General features: G+C 39.8%; 1 protein-coding gene across 6 annotated transcripts in view; it reads right to left on the bottom strand.

Annotated features, from left to right (window-relative positions):
* odad2 (outer dynein arm docking complex subunit 2) overlaps positions 1–18,906 on the bottom strand; it is a 28,920-nt gene extending 10,014 nt beyond the window's left edge. For 2 of the 6 annotated variants that reach the window (XM_026292600.1, XM_026292599.1), the window contains exons 1-17: positions 18,791–18,906; positions 17,929–18,170; positions 17,546–17,703; positions 17,267–17,474; positions 16,967–17,073; positions 16,608–16,744; positions 15,488–15,604; positions 12,543–12,769; positions 11,868–12,017; positions 10,888–11,041; positions 5,785–5,931; positions 5,273–5,482; positions 4,323–4,556; positions 4,019–4,129; positions 3,731–3,885; positions 933–1,113; positions 767–828 (exon numbers count right to left, since the gene is read on the bottom strand). In XM_026292600.1, the coding sequence (XP_026148385.1) occupies positions 767–828; positions 933–1,113; positions 3,731–3,885; positions 4,019–4,129; positions 4,323–4,556; positions 5,273–5,482; positions 5,785–5,931; positions 10,888–11,041; positions 11,868–12,017; positions 12,543–12,769; positions 15,488–15,604; positions 16,608–16,744; positions 16,967–17,073; positions 17,267–17,474; positions 17,546–17,703; positions 17,929–18,152 (2,582 nt within the window). In that variant the 5' untranslated portion in view covers positions 18,153–18,170; positions 18,791–18,906. Of the gene's footprint in view, positions 1–109; positions 181–766; positions 829–932; positions 1,114–3,730; positions 3,886–4,018; positions 4,130–4,322; positions 4,557–5,272; positions 5,483–5,784; positions 5,932–10,887; positions 11,042–11,867; positions 12,018–12,542; positions 12,770–12,936; positions 13,071–13,911; positions 14,022–15,487; positions 15,605–16,607; positions 16,745–16,966; positions 17,074–17,266; positions 17,475–17,545; positions 17,704–17,928; positions 18,171–18,790 lie in introns of those variants that run through there. The other 4 variants (XM_026292601.1, XM_026292602.1, XM_026292603.1 and 1 more) reach the window with 4 other exon arrangements.
* Between the last annotated feature and the right edge of the window lie 7,240 nt (positions 18,907–26,146).

The following is a 26,146-nucleotide window of genomic DNA, read 5'->3' as shown; positions in this document are numbered from 1 at the left end:
GAAGCATCATATCATCTGACAAAACAGCTCTGTCTTCTCATGAAGTATGAAGCAGATTAGCAATGAGGTTTTAGTTGACAGTCGTGGATTAGAGAAGAAGGCCACTAACCCTTGAGGCATTAAACAGTGTGTGTTAACTCTTGTAGCTTCACAGGTGCTATGTCGTTAACAACGTGTTGCCTACCAGTTGATGAAAAAGAATAAAGAAAAGAAAATATAAGTCTTTCATGGAAAACTCAAATGTGATCAGTGTTTATTTCTGAATGACCTTATCATCAACGGATTCAAGAAAGAGTTCTGGCATTTCTTTCTGTTTACATGTGAAGGCTGTAAGATTATAAGGTCTTAGCTTAAACACATACATACATGCACCATGTGTAAACATTGAGAGCATCATGAATTTATCATTTCACTGGGAATCAAACTAGAGTCATGGTTAACATGGCAGCTACACAGAGCAAATATGTGTCATTGAGCTGCAGATGAAGGAGAAACCCATCTCCATAATGAAAATGAAAGAAACACAAATGTCTTTATGCATAAGCTCATGACAGGTTAATTGTGCGCTTGGAGCCTGAAGATTGTATCATTTCCAAGCAAAACGAATGACAATAACACATGGCCATGAATGTTTGAAGCTAATTCAGCAATGACAGGGAGTAAGCCACTAATCACATTTGAAGAGACACTTCACATGGAGCTGACTGCCTTGTGTAAACTGTACTATGTTAGATTGTTGGATGTATAGGAAGGGACAGAAACTTACGCCATATTATCCTTGTCTGTGGCACAGGCACCTACTGCCTTTGTTACATTCACAAGCAGTGCCTGGGTAAACGACACAAATAAAAAGCTTTAACAACCTTTAATCAATATAGAACCTGTGTTAACATGAGATAACACTTTAACCAGCAAAAGAAGACTCAACATGCCTGGTTTGTCCCAGTGAGCAGGTTAACCAGTGGCTTGATACCTCCACACTTGCGAATAGTGGCCTTGTTAGCAGATATCAGGGCAAACTCTCCCAGGGCGCCCACCACATTGACAAGCACCTCTTCAGGCTGATCAGTCAGCAGGCCAACCAGGGTATCAAGGGCTTTGTACTCCTGAAACCTTCCGAGAGCACAACAAAGGAAGAGAGGCAGATACCATGGTTATTAATCGCTCTGCTAATGTCAACAGGTATGATGGTTTCCATGGTTATCAACCTAGTTTAGCATTTTAGCATGATAACCTTTGCTGATGAGCAATAAATCGACACACCATTAGCATGGATATACATGCTACCATAGGCTAAATGACAGGTGCCTTTAGCCACATGAGCAATAACCCAGCAGCATAAGCAGTTTCCCACAACTGTTCATGGTTGTCCCTTGTATATTCTATGCACAACCCAAGCTTTGCTGTGGCTTTGAAATGCTGCCTTCCTCTTTTGCTTTGACTTTGCCTTGTTTGACAATACTCTAGAGTGGTAAAATATAGTAAATATTTAAAAGGGATACAATGTGGTTGCAAAAAACCTCAACAAACCTCTGATGTACAGTTACGCTCTACAACAGTTTTTATTCACAGTTACGGTTGCTGGCATTGTGGTCTATACGCTATTGTAGATGGTCAAAGTCATTTGGCTTTGGTCAGGGTCCACTGACACGCAGCCTATTCTTGCAAATGAAAACACTGCTAATGAAGAGATGAGCTGCCAAAGTTAACTTCGGTGAAATCCACCAAAAAAAGAAAGACTGATTTTCCTGTGCCATCTCTGAAGTGTCATCTGCAGTTGAATTACACTGTAATCACAGACATAACTTTTGATAAATGAAGAGTGAGTCAATGCTATTTTTGTTAAGCAAATCTCAGTAATTACATGATGGCAGATTCAACATTACGTAAAGCGACTGCAAACATTAGGTTAAGTTTATTAAAGCCTGTCACTGTTGTTAACCACAGTGCAGTTTTTCATTCATCTGCACATGTGACACACTCAATTAAATGTAGAAAGTTATAAAGCTGTTATGAGTCTAATAGACTAAGTGCTGGAGAAATACAATTTTTTTTATTGTGGGTATATTATTTTTGAGATTGTGCACAAAATAGTGGTGTCCAGTAATAAATTCTGCCTTTTGAAATAACAAGGGTTTTTAGGACAGTGGTTCTTCTGAAATAAAAACAGAGCAATGAAGCTTGGTAGAGTGCAGAATTTTTGTGAGGTAAGTAGAAGTGTCATTTTGAGGGGCAGTAACAGTATGGTTTGCTCATCACAGGGGCTGGAACAGAGGTAAGATGGCGAGGTAGTCGGTAACTGGAATTGAACCCACAATCTTAACTCCAAACATTACTGCACTGGCAAAGACGGTGCGAGACCTGGCAGTCCTAACTTTCCATTGCAGTTAATTCATCACTTTTTTTTTTTTTACTGCATTTTTATAGCATCATTCTTATTTCCACCTTAAGAGTTGTCAAATTTCATGTTCATTTAAACCCGTCTGCTCAAAAAAACAAACAAAAAAACAAGTATAACAAACAAACACAAAATGAGAACTTATTCAACACTTCCTGTTAAAACCACTTGGTAAGCTCATAAAGATATCTCTACGTTATATTTAGACTCAACGTAACCAAACTAATTTTTTTGTTTGTAAATGAAATGAGTTACATAATGTTTTTCACATGACATTAATTCGGTCACAATTATTATTAGTAGTAATATAATTATTTTACATACCAACAGCGTGACAAGTCACTATGAAGGGCACAACAGTACGTAAGCTGCCATGTTACTCATGGTCAGTACAGCTAACTTCTTTTTCATGGGTGCACAGCCCTCTGGAATATTACTTATTGGTCATATGCCGTCGTCACGGCAGCAAATAATTAGCTACACCCACCTGGAACTGGCCCCATTGGACTGAGTGGATCAATTAGATCCACATCTCTCCCATACAGTTTGGAAAGAATCTAATGTCTCTTTAGTTCAGGGAGCTAGCACAAAGAGATGAGCAAGGACAAAAAACTTATGCTGTCTTGGCGCAGTGATGCTGACAACCTGATTTACTGAGAATGCGGCTTGGATTACATCTCCGGCGCCGACATGCACCCTCGGTGTGTGGGGTGCCTGGGGGCTGAGCACGCTAGCCTTGCTTTTACAACCAAGGTCGCATGCTCTTTCTGTAAGCAGCTCTTTGCTTTTGAGCCCCACCAATGGATGGAGTTTTCCACCACCCCACTGAGGATACAGTGGTAGATTAAAGAAGGGCCTCCTGCACTTACAGCCAGAGCACTTACTCCGGCTCCTGAGGGAGCGACTGTCTTGGTACCAGTGTCAACCTTCTCGTCCATTACAATCTGTGATGGGCGAGCCATTATGCTACAGCGCCCCAACCTCCTTGCGCCTTGCGCACTTGTCCCTGAGATGGCCGACCAGGTCCAGGAGAAAAAACAATCCCTGACCAAGCTCTTCCTGTTGGCCAGGACCAGGATACTTCCGGGCGCCCTAGAAGTCAGGGCTTATTTGCAGGAGTTCAACAAATCAATGCTGATACAGAGGTTTTACATGCTAATGCCAGCACAGGTCTAGGTGTATCTACAGTTACTAACGTGTCACATTCATACTAATCTTTTGCCACTAATAACAAACACATAGTCGTAGTAAAAATATACGACTACAAGATGTTTCTGTGTCTCTGGTATGTGAAGTTTTAGTATGTATTAGTTTGTGCAAGTCCAAACATACTTAGCCACATTGTCCATGCTAATGGAACACTTCCAGATGGCACCGGTGGCAGCGGCGAGGAGCTGCTTGTTATCTGACTTGCCCAGCAGTGATACCAGTGGCTGCAGACCTTTGTATTTACGTACCAGGTCACGGGTTTTCTGGTCCTCAGCACACTGCAGAGCAAAAGAGGGGGTCAAGATCCATATTATTTCCTCTACAACCTGGGTCTATGTAGGATACAAAGAAGAAAAAATGACTGTCTATAGCTATTCATTTTATTTTTTTTGCACACAGTATGTTTAATACCTTGAAGATCGCACTGGCGCAATGCATTTGTAGCTCATCATTGTCACTGCTCAGGTTCTTGACCAAATCTTTAATCATGCCTTCTCTCTGAATGACAATCCTATAGCTTTCCTGTAGGGACAAAACATTTAAGGAACAACAAGTGTTACTGTTTTTATAATTACATAACTTTCATAGCCCACTTGACCCACTTGATAATTTTTTAATTTGGGGCTCTGTATCTCTATTCTGTACAGAATCAGGATTCATTTTACAGGCATCAGCATCTTGATAACTAGTGCCACAAAAAGAACAAAAAACCCACCACTGAGGCACATTCCTGCAGGGTGCCCACCACAGGGATAAGCATGTTTTCATGTGGGGACTTCAGCAGGCGACCCAGCAGAGGGACGCCCCCAGCTTTACGGATGGCCTCCTTGTTTTTGGTACTCTTGCTGCAGCTCCAAAGTGCCAAAGCTCCACAGCGTGCCACGTCTACATCCTTCTCCTGGTTTGCAGTAAGGCTGGCTAAATTGGGAACACAGTCCAGTAACTTCACCTGAGCAGAAAGACAGGAGATACTAGTGGATAACTGTCAGGCTAGATGTTAAAGTTAGGTCGGAAAAGCAGTCTGATGGTTTATGGCCATCAATCTCTGTTCCTGACTAGTGAGACAAACCAGGCAAAGCTGATACACACTACAGAATATAGAGGTGGTCAATACATAGCATGAAATTAATATGCCTTTGTGAATGACTCACACATGAGGACATCTGATTTAAGCTGGAGGAAAATATACAAGTCACGAAGGCTTTGATCACATGTCCCTATGTCAACAAATATAAACGCAAGTCAGAGGATGTGTAAGGGACTGCTGTTTTTCAAAAATAAATAGGGCCACTACCTGGGATCTACTGTAGAAAGTAGGTAGGTGATTTATTTGCTGTGCATCAAAACAGTTAGGCCGAGATTTTTTTGATGAAAATTCATCCAGCTTGAAGATCTTTACACTCCACTCGTTACATTTCAGGTGTAATTAATTTGCATGTCAAAATATGTTTTCAAATCGATGTTTTGTCATAAGTGATTTACACAGAACCAAATATTGTGCAGCAAAAAAGGGACATTTTTTTCTGGCCTTTTGCAGCGACCAGTTGCACTGTGCAGGACCGATGTCTTGTCACGATGTGATGGTGAAACTGATGGTTTTTTTCCACCACACAACCATGATGTTGCAGTAGTCTAAAATTAAAATCTTCTGTGATAAAGGCTTACCAGTTTCTTGATACCACCATACTGCCTGACAGTTCTCCTTGCCCTGCGAAACTTGGCCACGTTGGCAATGGTTTCAGCAGCTAAAGCCTTGAGGTCCTTGACTGGTGAGTCCAGAATCTTCACAATGCTCTGCAGGCCTCCCATGTCAACAATGGCCCGACGGATTTGCACATTGTGACTAATCTTTCGCAGGATTTTCAGAGATCCAATCTATTTACAAAAACACACACAGCAAATATTATCAAGCAACTTGACCAGCATAAGGCAGTGTGGGAGTGCACATACTGACATCTACTGTAGTAGCATATCAATATTTCCACACATTTCACATAAGAGCTGGTTAAAAGCCCCAACACATCGTTATATCAATTAGAGAATAACTGCTACCCTCTCTAAAGTCACGTGCTATACCCAGCACTAAAACTAGTAGGGTAACTGTAACTAGAAGATGCCGGCACACAAAGATTAATTCCTGCGGGTCATCCAGGTCCAGTTTTAGCAAAGTTACTTACTTTGCATTTGACTTCATCTGTATCGAGCAGGTTAATGAGGACATCAAGGCCTCCCACATCCCGGATGGCCAGTTGGCAAGTTTCCTGCATCAGATTAAAGTCCATCATGGCGCAGAGAGTAAGCACAGTGGCCGTCTGGTTGCCTCCCTGACATGATAATCAAAAACGTGCATGAATGATAATGGGACACAAAATATTAAATGGATATTTGTTAAGAAGGAGCAGAATAAGGAACTTCCTGCAATTCCCCATCCCCGTACATTCTTTGTTGTTTCCCCCAATAACATCACTCTTGTTGGGGTTGTTGTGTTTATACCACAAGCTGATATGTGTTGAGCTTTGTGGTAATAAATGGTGATTATAAAAAAAAAATATTTACTAACAGAGCTAACTGAGCTCTGACCACAATATTAACCAATGTCATAATGCTGAAAATCCACTCTTAGATTTAAATTAAGCCCCTTTACATACACAGGGCAGGATAATTGAGCTGATTTTGTTTTATTGCCATTTACTTATTGTTCACACAAAATACAGAGATTTAAAATGTCAATGGTCAGTTCTTGACTTGTGCAGCAATTGACTCTATTTCAATATTTTCATCTACACTTAGTATCCAAGTACTTCTCATCTTCTTCAGATTCTGCTGACACTGAATTCAACATAATGTCCTAAATGTAGAAGAATGTTGACAACATTGTGGAACTAACATAGGGCTGGTGCTTTTACAGACAGGCAGCAATGTTGGTTTTATATTAACATATTTATTCTCTATCATATGCAATTGCATAATAAACTTTTTTATCATGAAAAGGGGAAAATCAGGAGCCAAAAAAAAAAACAAAAAACAAAAAAACGTAATACTAGGCCTGCTACACAGCTCTAGTATGTGACAAGTGTAAAAGTCCAAGAGTCCAAACTCCTGGCACACAAGCAATCTTTTTTTAATTTCATTTTTTTTGCATGGTTTAAATACGACACAAAGTTATTTCTCATTCCAAACTTTACATGCTTTCATTAACTGCACCAACAATGTGAAACTTCAGCACTATCCTAAATAAATGTCATCCAAACATTAAACTGTTACATGTCTTGTTATCAGTTGCCCATATAAGTGGAAAACAGACCATCGCTATATAAGAGACTAGGGCAGTACTCTTCATGCAGTCATTGGAGGAGACGGCTCATCAGTGTAGGCCTATACCAGAGTCTCAAGTGGTGTTTGATCATATCTCCCTCATGAAACAGGATTCTGACATAGCAGGATAGCAGCCACATGTGTTCTTCATATCATGACACTAACCTAAATGTGAACCATTTGCCCATTAACAGCAGTGAATCTACTGCTTCCTTTCTCTCCTCTCACTCCTCAGAGGAGGCAGGCAAATACTGTTATTTGCAAAAATAACAGAAAATCCTATTTTTAGGTGTATTAGCTAAGAAATGAGAAAAAGGATTTTATGATTTTATTTTTGTTATCATTGGTTTTGAAATATTATCGGACGCTCTTTTTTAATGTGACTCTTCCTTAGCATGATAAGCAGATGTTCACAGATCGTGGATGCCAGCTTGGCATTTCAGTCATCAACATGTAAAAACAATGTAAAGTTATTTTTTTGTATACAGGGTATTGGGAAACCTGAACTGTGTGATTCTCTACAAGTAAAAAGAAAATTGTGACTGCAAACATCAGAGATGAATGTTTTGGTAAATTTGACCCAAGAGAAGAAAAGATTTGAAGTCTCCAGCCATGGCACCACTTCATTTAGGTTGGACCGTGGCAGTGCTGCTTTGTGGCAAATGCTAACAACAAGCAACAATGCTACCGTCATTAGGACTTATCGTCTCAGAACCATGAATATGTGTAGAACATTTGGTAGTAATTTGATATTTATCAGCACATTTCTGAATTTAAGCCTGTGATAATGCTTGGGTAAATCAACAGATTCAGAAGGATACAGCAATTTGGAAACCATGTATTCAAGACTCATGATTTTGTGCCAGTCCATCCACTAGATGAAAACATTAATTTTGCGCTAGAAGAAAAGCCCAAGTCCATAGAGTGTATCCCCCTAGGGCCATCAATTATCTGTATCAAAATTTCTATGGTGGTTAAGCTATTCCACTCAAAACCATGAATGTTAACCTCATGGCAGGACAAGAGTGAAAATCAGGATCAGCAAGGCCAAATTTGGGGGGCTGTTCAGGGTTCCCAAATATCTCTACAAAAGAGACTGAAGTGGTGGACCTACTGCCTTACACTGCCATTCAAGGAGCCATGACTCCAGTGGTGAATATATTCTAACATCAGGCTTTATGGAAAAATATCCTGAAATAACCAAATGGAGTCTTTTCCACAGTAACATATCTCATAAAAAGAATTTACAGGAGCATCACTCATTTCCACACTATCACCATGCTATTAAAGTAAATGATATTCATAATCAGCAGTTTAATGGTAGCCCATACAACAGGGGCTAAAGAGAGTTGTATAAATGATAGATTTAGAAGAAACTAAGGATCAAATACTATTCATATGATGATTTCAACATCGAGCACTCAAAGATGCTTTGTGAATTTTATTTTTTCCTTTGCTGCAAGTGTCTCAGCCTGACACACAAATAGCTAAAGCCTTCACTCTTCTGAATGGAGGTCTTATTCTAGTGTGGTTCCTCTGCAGCAGTACACTGGGTTCTTCAGAGACACTGCCCTGCCTGGGCCACTCCACACCCATAAATCACTTTTGTCGGAGCTGAGGTGGCGTTAATAGTGCTCTCAGTGATGCTTTGTTGACCTCAGGACCTTTTCTTACTGGAGTGTGGTGTGTATATTGTCACATAAGTGTGTCTGTGTGGGTTGGGTCATTTGTGCATGTTGAGTATAAGTACAATGGTTCTCCTGAGAGAAGAGTGGGGCAGTAATACTATGACTACCCAGCAGAGGGGGAGCAACCTTGATGAGGGATGAACACAACAGCATGTGGATCAGGACTCGGCATGTTATTCCATAGTACTTAAGGTGTTATAGTGCAAGTATTCTAGTGACACTTCTTTTCTTGTTACTGTTCTAAAAAATTAAAAAAGGATTCACTGAGTAACACAATAACTGAAAAGGTCAATTGTGAAGATGTTCACAAAAACACGGTATTAAATAACTGTTAAGTAGAAACACACTGCATGTCAGAAAACATCTGTGAGAATATGAAAAATGTTTAGTGTTTGGAAACCCCAGGCCATACAAACTGAGATAAGACGTTTGTTATTAAGTTGTTCCAGTCTGACCCTTTAGTTGTTATTTAGCTTTTCTTGTTTGCACAGTCCTCCTAAGGCCTCCTAAGAACCTACATATTTATAGCATATAGCATATAAATAAATACAGCATGACAAAATGTTTACTCATTATACAGCCCTGAGAGATAACAAACTGGGAAACGGAGGGTAAATTATGTTCAGTCTTGGGTTCCATGTCTCCTACAGTACATACAGTACAGCCACACAAAAAAACCAATGTGTGAGAGAGACTTAAATCGACATGCTGAATTTTGTGAGACCATATAACCCTCTTACAGGCACAGATGTCTAGTCATATAGGTATAAAAACAAACACATAGGGATCCTGGGCAAATATTACTACATAAATATCATTAAAACACAAAACAGAACATCCATGTGTTGCTTTATGCAAGTGCTACCCTTCCTAGAGTACAAACGACTGTCTATAGTGCAGGGGAAAAGAGGAAAAAAAAAAGTCTCCTACTAAAATAAAACAGATATTTAACTTGGCTCGTGGTAAGTTTCAGCATCTGATGGTAATGATATTATAAAATGACTACTGGACAAACCCCATAAATAACTGCTGTGTGGTTTCCAGACAGATAGAAAGCTAGGACATGCTGGTTATTGCAGTGCTGCAGCTTGTTAAAGTAGGAATACTCTCAGTCCTGCTAAAAAGTAGAAAATACTCAAACCAGTGAGGTTTTTTTTTTAAAATCTGAATTTGCTCATATTTGCTCATAGCATTTAAATGTATTTTTCCTTTCGGGAAAGGAGCAGCAACCTGCATTAACAGTGGGAATTCTTCCATTATATTTATTAAAGCTAAAAATATCCACTTCAAGTAGAATTTATGAAGATTTACTCATTTGCACTGCAACGTCTTATTTAGCACCAAGCCACTGACAACACAAATCTGTTAGTAACATCAACAAACTCTATTCTGCCTATAAGATGTATTGTAGACTATTGTAGACTATTACTGCCCACTGTAACAGCATTAACTCATTTAATTTTCTTTATCTTCAAAAAACATTTAAGTTGTTTTTACTGCTAAGTAGAGAGGGACAGGTGCAACTAAACAGATTACTGTCAAAATAAAGTAAAGGCAGTAAGTTTTAATATAATCTGTCTAAATAATATTGTCCAGATAAATAGATAATAAGAACCACTGAATGAGGCAAGGCAGTATCTGAAGTCAAGTACTAGGAGGTATTCCAGCCAGTCTGGGTCATAGGCCTTTCTTTCCTCTGTTCTTTTCCTTCCATGTTTTGACACATTAATATTCACCATATGCCCTGTCAGACCGATCACAGGCGCGCTTCATTTTTATGCTTCTGCGGTAAGGGCAAACAGTGTGTACAGCTGCTGCCGTCAAACAGCTCTTTCCCCTTGGCTTTGGCTTGCATGTGCAACCAAACCAGCCTGTGTCAGAAACCAGGAATCTTCACACAGACCCAACCACTTCAATAAACGTTTTCCTACGAAGTACTGCCCTTAATAAAAGCAATCTATACGTTAGATCCTCTGACATCCTGTGTTGTGCTATGGAGCACCTTGATATGACTGAAGCTAAACAGTTAGGTGGGATTATGTGATTAAAAAATGATCTTTCATGATGCCAGACAACATTTTCTGCACATAACGACTAAATAATATTTTCCATGCATGAGGTCGTCTAAATTTCAATACTGATTCAGGCTAGTAGCAAAATTCATGGGCTTAAGTGTTTTCTTTCAGTTGTGACCTGCCTTCACTGTAAAAATTTCTATTTTGGTGTGAAATCAACTGGGTTAAGGAACCGGTGGGATCCAGGATGATGTCTCTATACCTTCAGATACTTGACCAGTTTCTGGATCTGCCAGTATTCAGCGGGCAGGTCTGTGTGGCTCTCAGGACGACGCTCTGTCTGCTCCTCTTCCTCCTCACTCTCAGATGAACTCTCACTGAAAGCTTCCACTGGCATGGCTCTAGCTAGGGGTGAACTTCAAAAAAAAAAAAAAAAAAAAAGAACAAAACCTTATGGATTTTGGAATTTGAGTATCTCAAACTCACTAACTCAGCGCACATGAATAACTGAATCATTTATCAATTTATTGTACCAGTTTGGCACAGTGAAGCTATGAAATCTGGTACACATTAAAAAGGGCCACTGTGAGAGAGTTCCCATGTACAAAGCATTTCCAACGGAGCAAATTGTCAGAAAGAGCCGCTTATTATGGGAAAGTGTTTTGCCGGAAGCAACATGACAAACACTAAATACGATCTCTTAGGCTCTATTTTCCTGTGGGTGCAGGTTTTATGCAATTTTCCTGAGGTGGAAGTCCATTTTTGGTGTTTCCTGCAACCAAACCAGCTTGTTGGTGTCGGCATGGGAGCAGAGGCGCAGCTTAGCCTGTGCTCTTACAGATTAGGTGGTGCAGTGCAATTTTGGTGCTCATTTTAAGATCTGCTCAGACCCCCTCTTATCATAGTCTGGGCGTGGGTGCCTGGGACCTGGTACTCATATGTTTCAAGGAACAAATCAACCAGAAATACAGTAAACATTCAAAAAAAAAAAAAGAAGTTATGATTCAGAAACATGTACCAGAGTCAAATTCCTTGTGAGTCCAATAGAATATAAAACTGATAACTAAAACATGTACTGTATATTAAAATGACAGCTGGTCTGGTCTTCTTCACCACAGGTTCCTTCCAACACACCTTTTCCTCTGTGGCTGAGATGGGACAGACTGTTTTGAGTTACAGCACCTGCAGTGAAAGAAAGAGTCCTTAAAGATTCTAACACAAGAGAACTAACTCAGGACTTACATTTTCTGGGAGGATGCATGTCCAGGTAAAGAGGACACAGAGAATTCTGCTTTCATCTTGCTCTTGGCTCCTGATCCAAACTTTTTCTTCTGTGATTCACCAGCCTTTTCCTCGCCCAAGCTCTTACTGGATTTCTTTTCCTCTGCTTTACTGCAACAATGTCAAATAGGAGTCATTAAGCTTCCTTCTATTTTTCTAACACAATCATCATTTAACAATTTGAGATGAGGGTCCAGCATGTTTTTTCAGTAATTAAGATACTTTTATCTTCAGCCAGTTTCTTCCAAATGGGTACACATATCACAAGGTACAGCTGTAACAGCTCAGCGATTCCAAAAACTATTTATCAATCAAAGACCAGATGCTATAGCTTTTCAGGGGATTTTTTCCCAGCTTCTCTGTCTTTAATTTATCAGAAATCGTTTTGACATTGTGAACAAGTTGTATGTATTAACTCAGATTATTGTGTAATTGGGAATATTTACACTTCCCCTAAAACGTATAAACCATGTACCCATCTCTTTTATAACCATCTCAGATGTACTGAGCATGTGTGGTGAAGTTTGTGGCATCACTATCATCTAAAGCCTTTTCCTTCAACAAGAGGGGATGCCCATCACGCACAGGTAACGTGAAAATATTTGAAGACACATTTTATGACAAATTATCACATACCCACATGGAAACACAAGACCAAGATTCTTCCATCTTGGACATGGTTCATATTTCTTTTCACAGCCTGCCTTGTTCGCCTTGTTCAGCATATGCTGTTGTCTCGCCTTCTCATGCACATTCTTTTCCTGTTGCTTGTAAGACCTCTGGGGTTGGCCTTGCTCCTCCACATCAACAGGTTCCACATGCTGAATCTTTTGAGTTGATGGTAGCTCCTGAACTGCTAAATTCTGTTGGTAAAAGACAGATGTTGAAAAGTAAGGAAAATGCTCTTAATTTGCACCAAAATGGTACTGTGACGTAAATACTGTGAATCTTTGTAGAACTTCATGTACTTGGACTGTAACATTGCTCTGAATGATGCTTATTAGGCTGAAATGAAAATAGACTGGCTCACTCATTAATAGCTGTTCTGATGTTCTCTAATGGTCAGTCTGAGCTGTGCTGCTTCGTACTTTGCACCCACCATCTGACTTGGTGGACAGAAACAAACTACAGAACTGCAAGACAGTTTATATATGTAGTACAGACATATATAAAACAGGCAGGCCTGCATAACAATTTAGTCTTTTTTGAAGCACTGGAATTAAATGACACTTTTCCAGTGCTTTACTCCGAATAGGTTCTCCTCTGTTAATTGGTCGAACAACATCAAAACGTTTATTGTTTCTGTACATTGCTCCACCTGAAACTGAGCAGCCGAGAACAAACAAAGGCAGTGTGCCACTGATATTCAATTATGGCTTTTTTCTTGTAACTTCTGAAGGTCTTCATACCAAACTTTACAACCTATACATAAATGCCAATGAGACACATATGAATGAATGGTTAGCACACAGGAACGTTTTTTAATCACAGACACCTGCTCTGAAGAAATCACTCAGAGTACCACTGGTTGTTAGAGGCCCACTGGTTTTAAGGACCGGGAGAAAGACTTATGTTTCTATCAATTGTGTTCACACCTAAGCTGGAGCCACATACACCCAATGTTTTTCAAAAAAGTGACATAAGATTGAAAACATACGTGTCAATTCAACGACAGACCCACAGTCCAACTTTATTAGCCTAACCAAGCTTCTTTAATTCAGTTATATGTGAAATGGACAAAGTCCATTGTTTCACATAAAATTAAACACCTTGAATTCCTTGACATGCCAAAGATCCTATTACAGGTGCATTTCATGTTTGGAAATAAATACCATATTAAACAGGACTGATTCTGCAGTTCAAAACTCAAAAAACATTTTTATAATAAGTGACATTCAATGGCACTTTTCTTATTTCTTCATTTGTCCTTTTACCAAGGATTTGACTATTAAAACCATAACCTCAACTAGTTACATATGTTTGGAATAGTCTTGCATGTACTTACTTGAACCATACTAATGGAAAATCAGCAGGGCAGCAAATCAAATGCCAGTGGCCATAAAACATCTGTCAGTGGCAGGATTCAAACATGTACTGACTGATTATGACATAGAGGCAGTCCATAGTCATGTCAGGATGTGAATAACAAAAACTAATTTATAACCAAGGACTTTTGACTTTGCACTGAGCGTCTTTGTTTGTGTGGCGGGCGATGCCGCATTCAAAAATGATTAAAGCCATGGGATTAGACCAGCAGATGTCACAGTGTGTTCATGATGATGACAGTCACTGTTCCTGCTTTGATGGAGTCCATGGCCTCGTGAGTGGGTCAGAAAAAGATTCTGAGTGGAGTGATAGCGATCGTAGCATGGAGGCTACAAGCGAGGGGGAGGAAGAATGAATGTTAGATGAAAGACGGCAGACAGTAGAGAGCAAGAGAGAAGAAAAAGAGCCGTGGATGCATCAAAAGGACTGCAAGGACAGAACAGAGAAAACATACAGCATAAGGTGTGATAACATCTGGAGGCCAAGTTGAAGTGAACAGGGTTCACCCTTTAAAGTTGACAAAAATCTTTAATAGATTTTACTAAAATACTGCAGATGGAAATTTGCTGCAATACAGAAGATCAGGCAACCAAAGTTTTAACAATAAAAGAAGCTGCTGTAGTGAAAGGGAAGGACAGGGTTAATTATGGGAGCACCAACAAATATAAGTGTGGAAGAAATAAAGAGCAATTTGAAAGGTAGATAATATTAAATGTCCACAGGATGAAATCTGTACTTAATGTGAACAGAAGAGACACTGAGGTGGTTATGATAAAGGGTCATGCTGGGACTAATGTGCTATATGGTACAGGAATACACCCCAAGACCAATGAGGTGCTAGGGGCAAAAATCTGGGCACATAGCAGCAAGATGCAGGGAACAACATAGATGTGCACAGTGTGGACGTGCCCAGCCAAAGTGTTGTAACTTAAGTTAAAGTTAAGTGACATTCCAACAAGCTGCAGTGTGATTGGTCCTGTTGCCTGCAAAAAGTTGGTAAAACTGACCTGGGGTGAAAAAAACAAATGCTGCTTTTTCGCAGAGTGAAATTCTGTCACTGATGAGAAATGGCTTATTGAGATGTTATTGGTTTGAAATATATTATTGACGTGCAAAATAATAGCTCAGGAAATTCGCCTCTGGCGTGTAAAGGCCTTAAAAGCTTTTAGGGTTAGACAAGTAGTGGCTATGGTTAAGGCAGGGTAAATGTCATGAGGCATAAAATGTGTATATGTATATATGTGTGTGTGTTCATGTGAATAGGGTGTTAGGGGGCTCAGCTTTCTTGAACACAGAAGTGGTTGATTCAGAATTTTTTCAGCACAGTGACAGCTAGACACTAGCTCACTGATTACACAATCCTAACTCTGTTTATGATTCACACAGCATCAGCGATCAAATTAGGGCTTTTGAGAGAAAGGCCTTATTCATGGCACAGAGAGGCTTTTCAACAGAAACGCATCTTTGCTTTAAGATCTAAAACTCAAGGTCTTGATAAGTTGATGGCAAGTGCATCTGTCAGTTTTCCACTGTACCTGTTTCTTTATGTTCTCAGCAAAATATGGAGATCTGCTCTTAAGAAGTGTTACCAGGTCCTTGAACACCTCACTTGTTTTCTCATAGCCACTCTCCTCGCCCACCTGTTTGAGGCCCTGTGGATTTAAAGTGAAAAACAGCCTCATTAATTCTAAAAACCACCACTGTAGTGTGACCCACATGTCACCTGAAATACCTGAGGATTGAAAACTAAGAGTATCTCTAGGCAGCCTCAAACAGGAATTGTAAATCCATGTAAACCAACCATGTAAACTGCTAAATTAGATTTGAGGATAGCTACTGCTCTTGGTTACTGTTGCACCGATGCTGCCAATTTGGTTTTCAGTTGTAGTTTTTCACCTTGGCCCGACTGCTGTCAGGTGAAAAGACACAGACAGGAAAACCTATGCCTTTTTAGGAAAGTCACTGAAATAATAAAAGGTGCTGCAGCATGGAAAATCTATCTTAAGCTCTATTCGTATGGAATTAACATTATGTGGTGAGATAAAGGATAGAATATTCTCTATGGTCCCTGTAAACGTAACTCATTGTTCCAGATAGAGTTTTTAAACTGTGTGAAATTACAAAACATTGCCTGTAACAGATGTTGGTTTTTAGGCAGGTCAAAGCCAAAAAAGACAGTCAAAAGCCACCACAGGCAGAGGGAGAACTGAAGAGGGGAGGAAAGATACCACAGGAATCAAAAATTGGACTCTCTCTCTCTCAGAATCATATTTCAGTCAAATCACACACAGAAAACAGTTATTGGTATGATTTAGTGTGACTTCAGTTCCCAACAGTATCTAGAATAGTAATGGGTACAACAAAGCTAATTCTTCATACATTCATGATATCAGTTCTCCAAAATGTAATCAAATATAGGCTAAAAAGCTGCCTCCACCTATAGCTGACAACAGCCCATATGAAAAGCTCTTATTAGGTCTGCAATCTTACAGTACTTGAAGTAGGCCTACTGTAGTACAGCAGAAGAGAACTAGCCCTCTCGTAACCACCTGCACACTAATAAAACAAATTATATTTTCTCACCCAAAAAGGAACAGTATTATGGCAACTGTTGCAACTGATTCAGTCAATAGTGTTTCATTTTTGTAGTCTTACCCCATTGAGAAAAACTCCAGTGTTGCTACAGGTGATGTTGAGGTTTTCAGTGTCATAAGGTTCAATTACAAGGTAACAAATGTCACCATGCATCTGTCTCCACAGCGGGGCACGGCAGCCATTCGCAAACTCATAATCTAAAAAAACATAAACACCAGTCAATATTTTTTGGGCATGATATGAAGCCAAGTCATTTACTGACTAATGACTTAGTAAAGTTAAATCTGATAGATATAATGACTTCCATGTCTATTGTGCCAGGAGAACACAGGCTTTTTGTGCTTTGGAATATCTAGTTTAATGATAATAATAAAAACTGCTTTTCTTACAACCCAGTGAAATGTGAAGATAATTCAAACCTGATGTGTATCGAACCACCTTCAGCAACCTCTTTTCCCCTTCACTGCAAAACCGTTTCAACAACTCCACTTCATTTTTCACTGCAGTGGGATCAAGCCTGACTTGTCTGTAATGAATGAATGTAGAGAAACAAAATAAACATCCAATTAATCTCAGTCATTCATAGTGACTTTTTTTAAACCTGCTGCCTGTTACAATGAGAAACAACCACAAGTCTGGATGGATCTGACTGCAAGAGTCTGGAGTGAAGGACAGATGTGTTATCTGACTCAATGCCAAGAGATAAAAGAGACACCCACTCAGAAATGTCTTGAAGAAGCTTGTTGAGGAGCTGCTTGTCCATATTTTGGAGCAATTGAAAGAGCTGGACCTTGACCTCTGAGTCCTTTGCTTGGCCCTCATCTTGCACTTTGTCTACCTGAGGCAGCACATCAGTATGGGCTTCTTCTCTCTCCAGGATGTTGGCAAAGCAGGGACCAAGAATTTTAACCACGGGCTCTCTATTTTCTGCACAATAAAAGAGGCTAGTCTTATTAAATAGATACTACTCACAGAATACTTTGCTTTGCTATGTTTACCTTCTAGACACACTCGAATCTCTTCCAGCTTCTTATCAGCTGCCAGGTGAACTAGTTTAGAAAGCTGTCTGAAGCTGCGTACATAAACAGTAGGAAGGGAGAGCTGCAACAATGGATGCCCTTCACTGTCTTTTTCATGGGACTGTACATCTGTGTCGCTGAGGAGAAAACAGAGGAAAAAACCTTTTTTTTTTTTAATCTCTATGATCGTTTGTTTTGTGTTGCACATAATCAAGGCAAAGCAGAGCTTGTAATGTGAACTGTTTCTTTGATTATAGCCAAGGTAACATATGTTTGGATGTCATGGTGACAGCAAAGTCTGCAGATACACTTAATATTGAAAGCCCTGACCAGAAAGCTTCCTGCCTCATGATTAGACTAACCTGATGTCATAGTCTGTTTTGAAATCAGATGCCACTAAAGTGGTACTCCACTGAAGCGGCTCTGCAAACACATGCTCTGCCTCCTGTGGGTGTTGGGAGCTGATCTGTTCCACAAAACACAGGATTGCTTTCAACAAGGAGTCATTCATTGGCGAGCGCTCCAGTTTAACAGTACCAGAGCTAGTTCTGGTCCACTGGGCTGCTCTGGTCAGCGATACCCCCATTTCATCAGCTGGAAGTTTCTGAAATTAAACATTGACAATGTCACCATCATAAACACTGTGCGGCCTGTGGAGCATCAACATAATGTTTCCTGTAGTTGACACTTTATCAACCTTGGAGCTGGAACACTACAGGTACATTAAAAAACACCATGTGAAAAACTGTGGAGGTGTTTTCAAACTAAAATTAATGTGGTGTTAAAGGTAAGTCCACCTACAAAAAGGTAGCTAGCAGCTGTATGAATAATTAAACTGTTTTTCGCTCACTCCTGACATTATTCCACTAGTTACACAATTGGTACAATTTATCAATAAGCTTGTAAATAAACACACATAGAATGAAGACTAAAATATAACGCTGGTGTGCAGAACTGTCCAGGTGTTAACTAACTTGTTTAACGTTAAGCTAGTTACTGTGTTTTCCCTACATTCATTTGACGTTTAAACGGCGCTAACGCTAAAGTTTATTAGCTAGTTATCGTTAATGTTACTCTCACTAACTTTGTGTAGTTAGTGATATTATTATTATTATGACCATAATTACTCATGTTATTATTAGCGCAACTTTTCTTCATTAATTCGTGTGTTTCTCTCACATTTTATAGTTTTATAAGAACTTAGCTAGCTAAATACAAACTTACCGTAGCTAAACTTCGAGTTGATTTGCTATCGACCCGTTTGCTATCGGCGGCGTTTCCATAGGAACGTCTAGGTCCCTGGTTGCTATGATACGCTTAAACACAACGGAGAGTAGCGAGGGACAAACCTAACCGAAGCGTGTCTTTGAAATAGAAACCTGTAGTAAGGGAATATCTGCACCTGTCACATGAGGTTATGTGCAGCGAAATACAGAATAGCACACAGGTCAGGCTGTGCCAAAAAGACTAAATAAAACAACAATAGCAAAGAAAAAAATAATAAAATAAAAAGAAGTTTTATAATAAGAATTAGCAGAAAAGAATAATCTCAAAGATAAAATATGAATATATTACTAACTTTTGTTATGGTGGGTCAAAAATGTCAAGTCAAATGTTGTCATAATAGTAAAAAAAATCCCTGCATGACTTTTTCACTTCTTGCTACTGGTTTGGCACTGCCTTGGGGCGTAAACAAACACTGAAGTCTGGAGAAAATAGTCCATTTGGGTTGATACACTACTCAGTATAATATGTGTCTTATTTTTGTTTTAATGTTCAAGCAGAAAAATTTTTTGTATGCAAAATAAAATTAGATTTTAACAAAAGTACAACAAAAAAACAAAGAGAAAAAGAAATCATCATGCCCTACAGTGTGGTAGGGAGCAATTCATAAATGACCTGCATTAATGTTTTCATTGTCCTTAGTGTTCGGCAGCTACCGGGGTCTCATTATCAAGTCTAATGACAGTTCATTAAAAGGGATTAAATAAAAGCCTCTCTGCAGGCTGAGTGTTTCACAAACTAAAACAAATATGGGCAGAGCTCAATGTCCTATAGCTAAAACTTAATAAAACATAATAAACACAACTGATGGCACACACAGAAAGGTACTGCAGCTCAACTTCTTCAAATGAACATCATGATTACAGCTGTTCACAGTTTGCCCAACTTCCACAATACTTCATTAAGAATCAGATTAAACACACACAAACGTTGTGCTTGAGTAACAAGAGTGATGATGACGAGGTGCACAGACTACTGTGACAAAGCTCACTGTAATTACTGCAGCACCTGTAAAATGTGTTTCCCTTTCCGTGTGAGGTTCTAAAGTAAAACAATAAAAGTGTGTCACAGGGTTGTCCCAGTCCTGGAGCAGCATCCACTAGGTGTGATACAGGTGCCTTGTAGAAGCAGCCCTGGAGCCTTGCAGGATGGACAGCACCTCCTCTCCCAGGCTCATAACACGCAACCACTACCATTCAAGGACCATACATGAAGGTCCAAGACCCGAGACCTAGGATACCATGCCTGGTCTGACATGGAAATGCATATGGATACTGCACAGCAGCTCCCAGACCTCTGCCATCTACAGCCTCTGAAGCCAGAACAACCTGGGTCCCCAGTAGTGTGACCTGCAAGAAGACAGCTGGCGAAGAAAAAAGAATATAGTATCCTGTGAGGCCAGCACAGACTCATTGCATCAGCACCTAGCGACCCCAGTGGGCCCCACATTGAAGCCTAGAGAGGACAATTGGCATTCGTGTGGAGAATAGGTCCACCTCAGAAGGGCCAAAGCAAAGCTGTATCTACTCTACCAACTAAGGATGAAAGCACAAGTCCCCTGGAGAAGAACTCCCCCCTCAACAGGTCCTTGCCAAAATCTGTGACCCTGGAAGGAAGACTGCCCAGAGTCAGATGAAGCAGACTTGTGCCCAGGCCAGTAGGTGCAGCACTCTGGCATGCAAGGACAGAGACTGCAGTGTCCCCTGTTGGTTGTTGTATGACACCATCGTTGTGTTGTCAGTCCTGACTAGCACCTGCCTCCCTTGGATAAGGGGATGAAAACAACTCAAGACATGTTGGACTGCCCTTATCTTAGGGAGGTTGATGTGCTAGCCTCACTGTAACAGGCCTCACTGCCCATGAACCATCAGATCTTCTTGGGAGACGTCAGTTGTCAAGGTCACTTTACTGTCATTGTGATGCAAGGGAATGCTCTTTGCACCTCCCCCTAAATTCATGGTCCTCCCTCAAAGACACTCAGCACTGATTGGGGGAAGCCGTTTCCTTGGGTTTCGGCAAGAGTTTTGTAGGCTCTTGGCAAAATCCAAACAGACAGGGAGGGGGACCGGCCTCAACCTCTGGGGATCCAGATTCAAGGGCAAAGCCCACAAGAACACCTCAATAGAGGCATTCAGGGCTGCCGGAGACACACCCCACAGATGAACTCCAACAGAGTTGTGTCACACTGACATACACAACATACACCTGTTCCCTTTTAGGACATAACAGGAATGAAAAGAGTCTGAATGTTGTTAGCCAAAATAAAGTCAATCTCACATTTGGAAATAACCAAAGAAAATCAATGAGGATAATATTTAGCCAAGAGAAGGTGTCAAATATTACTAAAGGCTTGATATGCATAAGGTTCACTGTATAAAAGCTAATGAAAATTTATTTTAAATGAGTCTCAAGGAAGAAAACCCGATACTGCTGAGAATATTTTTCTGCAACAATATCATTGCTTGAGCTTCTTATGGCATAAACCTACAATTGTGGTTTTCAAATACCGTGTACATTATGTATTTCAAGAGGCAATCACTTAGTGCCAGTGCTTTCTTTGGAGTGGATGGATGCTTGTCAAATATAGAAGTAACACAAGATTTATGACCATTGGGCTTCTGTGGAAAACCAATGACAAAGTCTACATTTACATGAATTAAAACCTATCATGTTTATTTTGGTTGCAATTCTACAAGACAACACTTGGCTCGTCTCACAAAATCATCAAGGCACTTTACAAGAGCTTTTATGTATTTCCAGAAAAGCTGAAAGCCTGGATGTTACCACAAAACATATCGTTGAGAAAATCATATCAGCGTGAACACAGATATTCCCAGGCCCTGTAATTTTGCTGATGTGGATACAGTGCTCTCTTAAAACTCATAGGTTGTCATTTAATAGAAAAACAGATAAATACGCAGCTATGTTAACGACATGGATGTCTAAAGCAGATTAAAATAGGAACTTCAATACATATTATTACAGGGTTTTATATCTATACTGGATATTACATTATACATATATGAAAACCTTGTCTATCCTGTTGTTTAAATAAGAACCATAACTTGTACTAATCTACTCTTAATATCCCACTTTTTTCATAAAGTCCAGGTTTTTTTTATTTTTTTTTATTTTTTAAGCATTTCCTTGACTGCAGATTTGGCACCTGCATTGGTAGATGGCAAGGCTTTTTGTGGCAGCGTTTTCTCATAGGAACTGGCTAAATATAAAATTTTAAACACCACATCTTCAAAAATCTTAAGGCAATGTTCAAAGCAAAGGTGATTTTGCATTTGCAAACATGGTGACCTACTGTGATGTCTCTTGTAGGCAGTATTCTTTGCTCTGATCACTTTTATTATTATTATAGGTAGTTAATTGTTGTGCCCCCTATACATCCCAGCCACACTTCGTGCTTTGTGTATTTACAAGTTTACAAGTTTAGTGCTCATCAGGTTTAGATCATAGAAAGACCCAAAAACTATCCAGTACTCCTATGTTGGAATATTACAGTACTACCTGACTATAAATGAATGAAAACAGCTTTATTTGCACAATGCAAACCTACAGTATCATAAATTCTACAACCATCTCGGGGAGTCACTGCAGACAAAGGAACCGAGAGAATTCAACAGGCATACCTTCTTCATTAGCTAGTTGGAAAGACTTGCTTTTTATTACCAAACGGCTGCTCAAAGAAAAGTGCAGCTGCATTTCATGAATATCCCAATAGCAACTTAGAAATTAAGAATTTGGGAAATTCAATATGTTTTCTAAAACTTTTCAATAAACCAAGGAAAGGAAGAGAACGTCCACAGTGTTCCAATGTTAACAACACAGTCTAATCATAAAGCTCTGAGGACTAATTAGTTGGTCTGTAGCCTGCACCTGTAATCCTCACTACTTCAACTCTGTGTAGGCTGAAGGGACCTCTCAACAGTGTCGGGCCAGGCAGACTGTGGGCATTTCTTCCTTTCAGATAGTGAGAAGAAACCCACTTCTTTCAACCTCTGGGTGGTTGTAAACTAGCCCTCGTACCTATCAGGGCCTGCTGTGCAATGCCAAAACTTCCACTGGTCCCCAAGCTGTCACAGCACCACTTCTCACCATCAACACCTGCTAAACCACAACACACAGGCTCCAGCTGACTGGGAGATTCCCCTCTGAACTCCCATCTGTTTGGTTGACATCTCTTTTCCAAACGTCATCAGATCTGAGTACAAAAATAAATGTTGTTAGTTGACATAGGTGAAATGTTTTATATTAGGGTCCTAACATATGGATTCATGTGAGTCACAGGCACTTTAACAGCTCCTGACTGGTACACTTCATACTGCTCTCACAGAAGTTTCTTTGTTGCTACATCTAACCACAAATCATCATCAGCTCCACTCACACCTGGTGTTCAACAGGGTTCTGTGCTTGGCCCTATTTTATTTTTGACATATTTGCTTCCTTTACATTAGCTTTTGAGATCCTTTGATGACGTCTCATCACTTTTATGCTGACGATATTCAACGTTTCAGTACTTTTAAATCTCAGTGTCTCTAGAGTGTCAATCCTACAAAATTGTTTGGACTGCATGAAATAGTTGTTGGACAACATCGGTCTTTATCATCATCTTGTTTTGATATTCTTGTGTCATTTTATTAGCATCTTGTATTTTTTGTTTTTATGTGAAGCCCTTTGTGATTTTTATCTTGAAAGTTTCCTACTACATAGTAATAACATGAACTTTAACCACGACCGTTCAGAGACTGTAATTAAAACTATTTGATTGAGGCCAACAAGAAATTAGGGAAGGCCATCGCAAAAGTTTAAGAAAATACAGATGAACAATTATTCTACTAACATAGTCTGCGTATTTACCTTGACCCCTCTAACCTGTTTTAGCTTCAGATAAACATTTACCCCGTTTTCTAATTTTCAAACAGTTAACCTGCACAGATCCATCAGGCAGTATATGTATAGGCCAACATAGTCCTGCATTAATGACCAACTGTGCTACAGCTAGAGCCCTGTATAGACTGAGTGTGTTGTTATGATTTCCATAGCCTTTCATCATGGGGAAAAGGTATTCTCAAGCCATGGAGGAATGAAGGGCATCCCCTGTTCACTTTTCACTCCCCACCTTCTAGTTCCTGAATTCCTGTAATTGAGAAATACAAGTCAAGGTAATATACCCTCAAGAACTTTGCCTACAGACATGAGGTAATGGTGAGACTAATTAGGCTGAGGAGACAGTGTGGGGGGAAGCTCCTGGCCTGAAGCCCAATTAATCTACAGTATAACCTTCCTATGGTCAAGGGCATTTACCTCAGGATGTGGAAAACAGAGGAGCACTGCTGGTTGCCTATTATAGTAAAGCCATGGTGATGGACTGAGAAACCAAATTAAAAAAGCTGAGCTAACACAGGATGAATACAGAGAAAAAAAGAGGCATTTCATTTTAACGGTTTCCCAAATGCATAAAGAATGATTTTCCACAACTTAATCTCTCCATGTGTCTGCTCAGCCCCTTTGTCCTCCTGCCCTTATTTATCATAAACAACAGTTTCATTTAATTTATTTATTTACTACAAATAATTTGTAAAAAAATAAAGTATTTTGTTAAACTGTTATAGTTGCTGGACCAAAGCAATAATAGTCAAAGAGCGAGTCTTAAATTGGTGAAAGCTAATGCCTGGTCTGGGGAAACCATCACTTGGCCTTTACTCACACAACAGCTCACTCCTCAAGAGATGACAGAGAAAGAACAATAAAGAGGAAGAGGGATTACAATTAGCTAAGGGCAGCTAGACTTTTATGGTGCTATATGAAGATTTATGAGTTGTTCCTTTGCTACTACTAACTCTAGGGCAATGCCATTTACTGCTGTTTCTTCATCGTACGTTCAGACCCATATGTACACACATAATAACTTTCAGTATTACATCATCACTCATCTAAAGTGTTTTAGCATATGCTTCAGGATATGGCTGATATCTAGCCCTTCATTATCCATCAGGAGAGACCTGCAAGTACAAGTTTCTGTCTTTCTTAGCTCAAACCAAATACAGCACAATATTTGGACTATTGCAGGTCTCTTGTTAGTATATGTAACTATGGGGTAGACACTTGAAGGCGCAGACTGACGACATGTCAAAGATCGGAGAGGCCAAACAGTAAACCCTTTGATGCCAATTTATCACATGCTAGTCATTCAATGAACAGAGGTCATGGGAGTCCAGTGAGTTTCTCGTGAGGCAGCTGAAAAACTCTCAAAACATAGCTGAATATGTTTGACCCCTCAAATCAGGTACAGTCAAATAAACAGAGTGGATAACACACCAAGTTAATGAAGACATGAACTTCAGCATAACGTGAATAATGAAGATCACAGAAGAAAAAAGCTCAATTAAAAATGGAAGTGGAACCAGCTCCTTCAAGTCTAAAAGGAGAAAACTTTGTAAAAAAGAGAGGAAACAGGGTCAATTCACAGTCAGATCAAGTATGTCACTGTTCAGCCATTCTTCTAAAAGAAAGCACAGGGTGCCATTTATATTAAACATGGACCATTAATCTTAATAGTTTTTGGAAGCCTTGCTTACTCACCTACTGACTCACTCAGCCTTCTTTAGCTCAGAGGGCACCATGGGCCAGTGTGTGTAAAGACAACAGCCATTCAGTTTCCTCTTATTATTCTGTTGTCTTTTTTTAGAAATACAGAGTGAGACCAAGACTTAAATAGAAAGCCAAATGCTCCTGCCTTTAGTCTAAGTAAGTTCTGTTAACTCCTCCTGACCAGCCACCTCCTACACCACCTGACATCATCTATTTGACTGGAAACCCTCCCCTGCCCCACACAAAGTTAGCACTGTAGATGAAAAGGAAATGTGAAGGTTAGGAAACCTGATTTGGACCTGAGGTGGAGGAGGGTGGATTGTGCTGAACGTCATTAAGAAGTTTCCTGCCGAATTCACCGGTGGGTTGCTGGTTGGAGGCTACACTTCTCAGGAGCCACCAGTGGTTTCACAGTGAAAAACAGCTGAAATATCACAAAGCAAAATGCAACAAAACACACAAAAAAAACCCAAACTTGGTAAATTAATGATTATGTATATGAAGATCCATCCACTGAAGGTTCACTTAAGACACACAAAAAAAGTTTTTTCATGAGTTTACATTTTTTATGGAAGACGTAGAAGACGTAGTTCCATCGATCCAGGGTTGTGGGTCTGCAACTAGGGGAGAACATGTAAACTCCACACAATGGGAACTGAACACAGAACATTGTTGCTGTGAGGTGACAGTGCT

Source organism: Mastacembelus armatus, chromosome 20, assembly GCF_900324485.2.
Source record: "Mastacembelus armatus chromosome 20, fMasArm1.2, whole genome shotgun sequence".
Taxonomy (NCBI): domain Eukaryota; kingdom Metazoa; phylum Chordata; class Actinopteri; order Synbranchiformes; family Mastacembelidae; genus Mastacembelus; species Mastacembelus armatus.
Note: the sequence above shows the minus strand (reverse complement) of the source record. Positions and strands in the feature narration are given on the sequence as shown.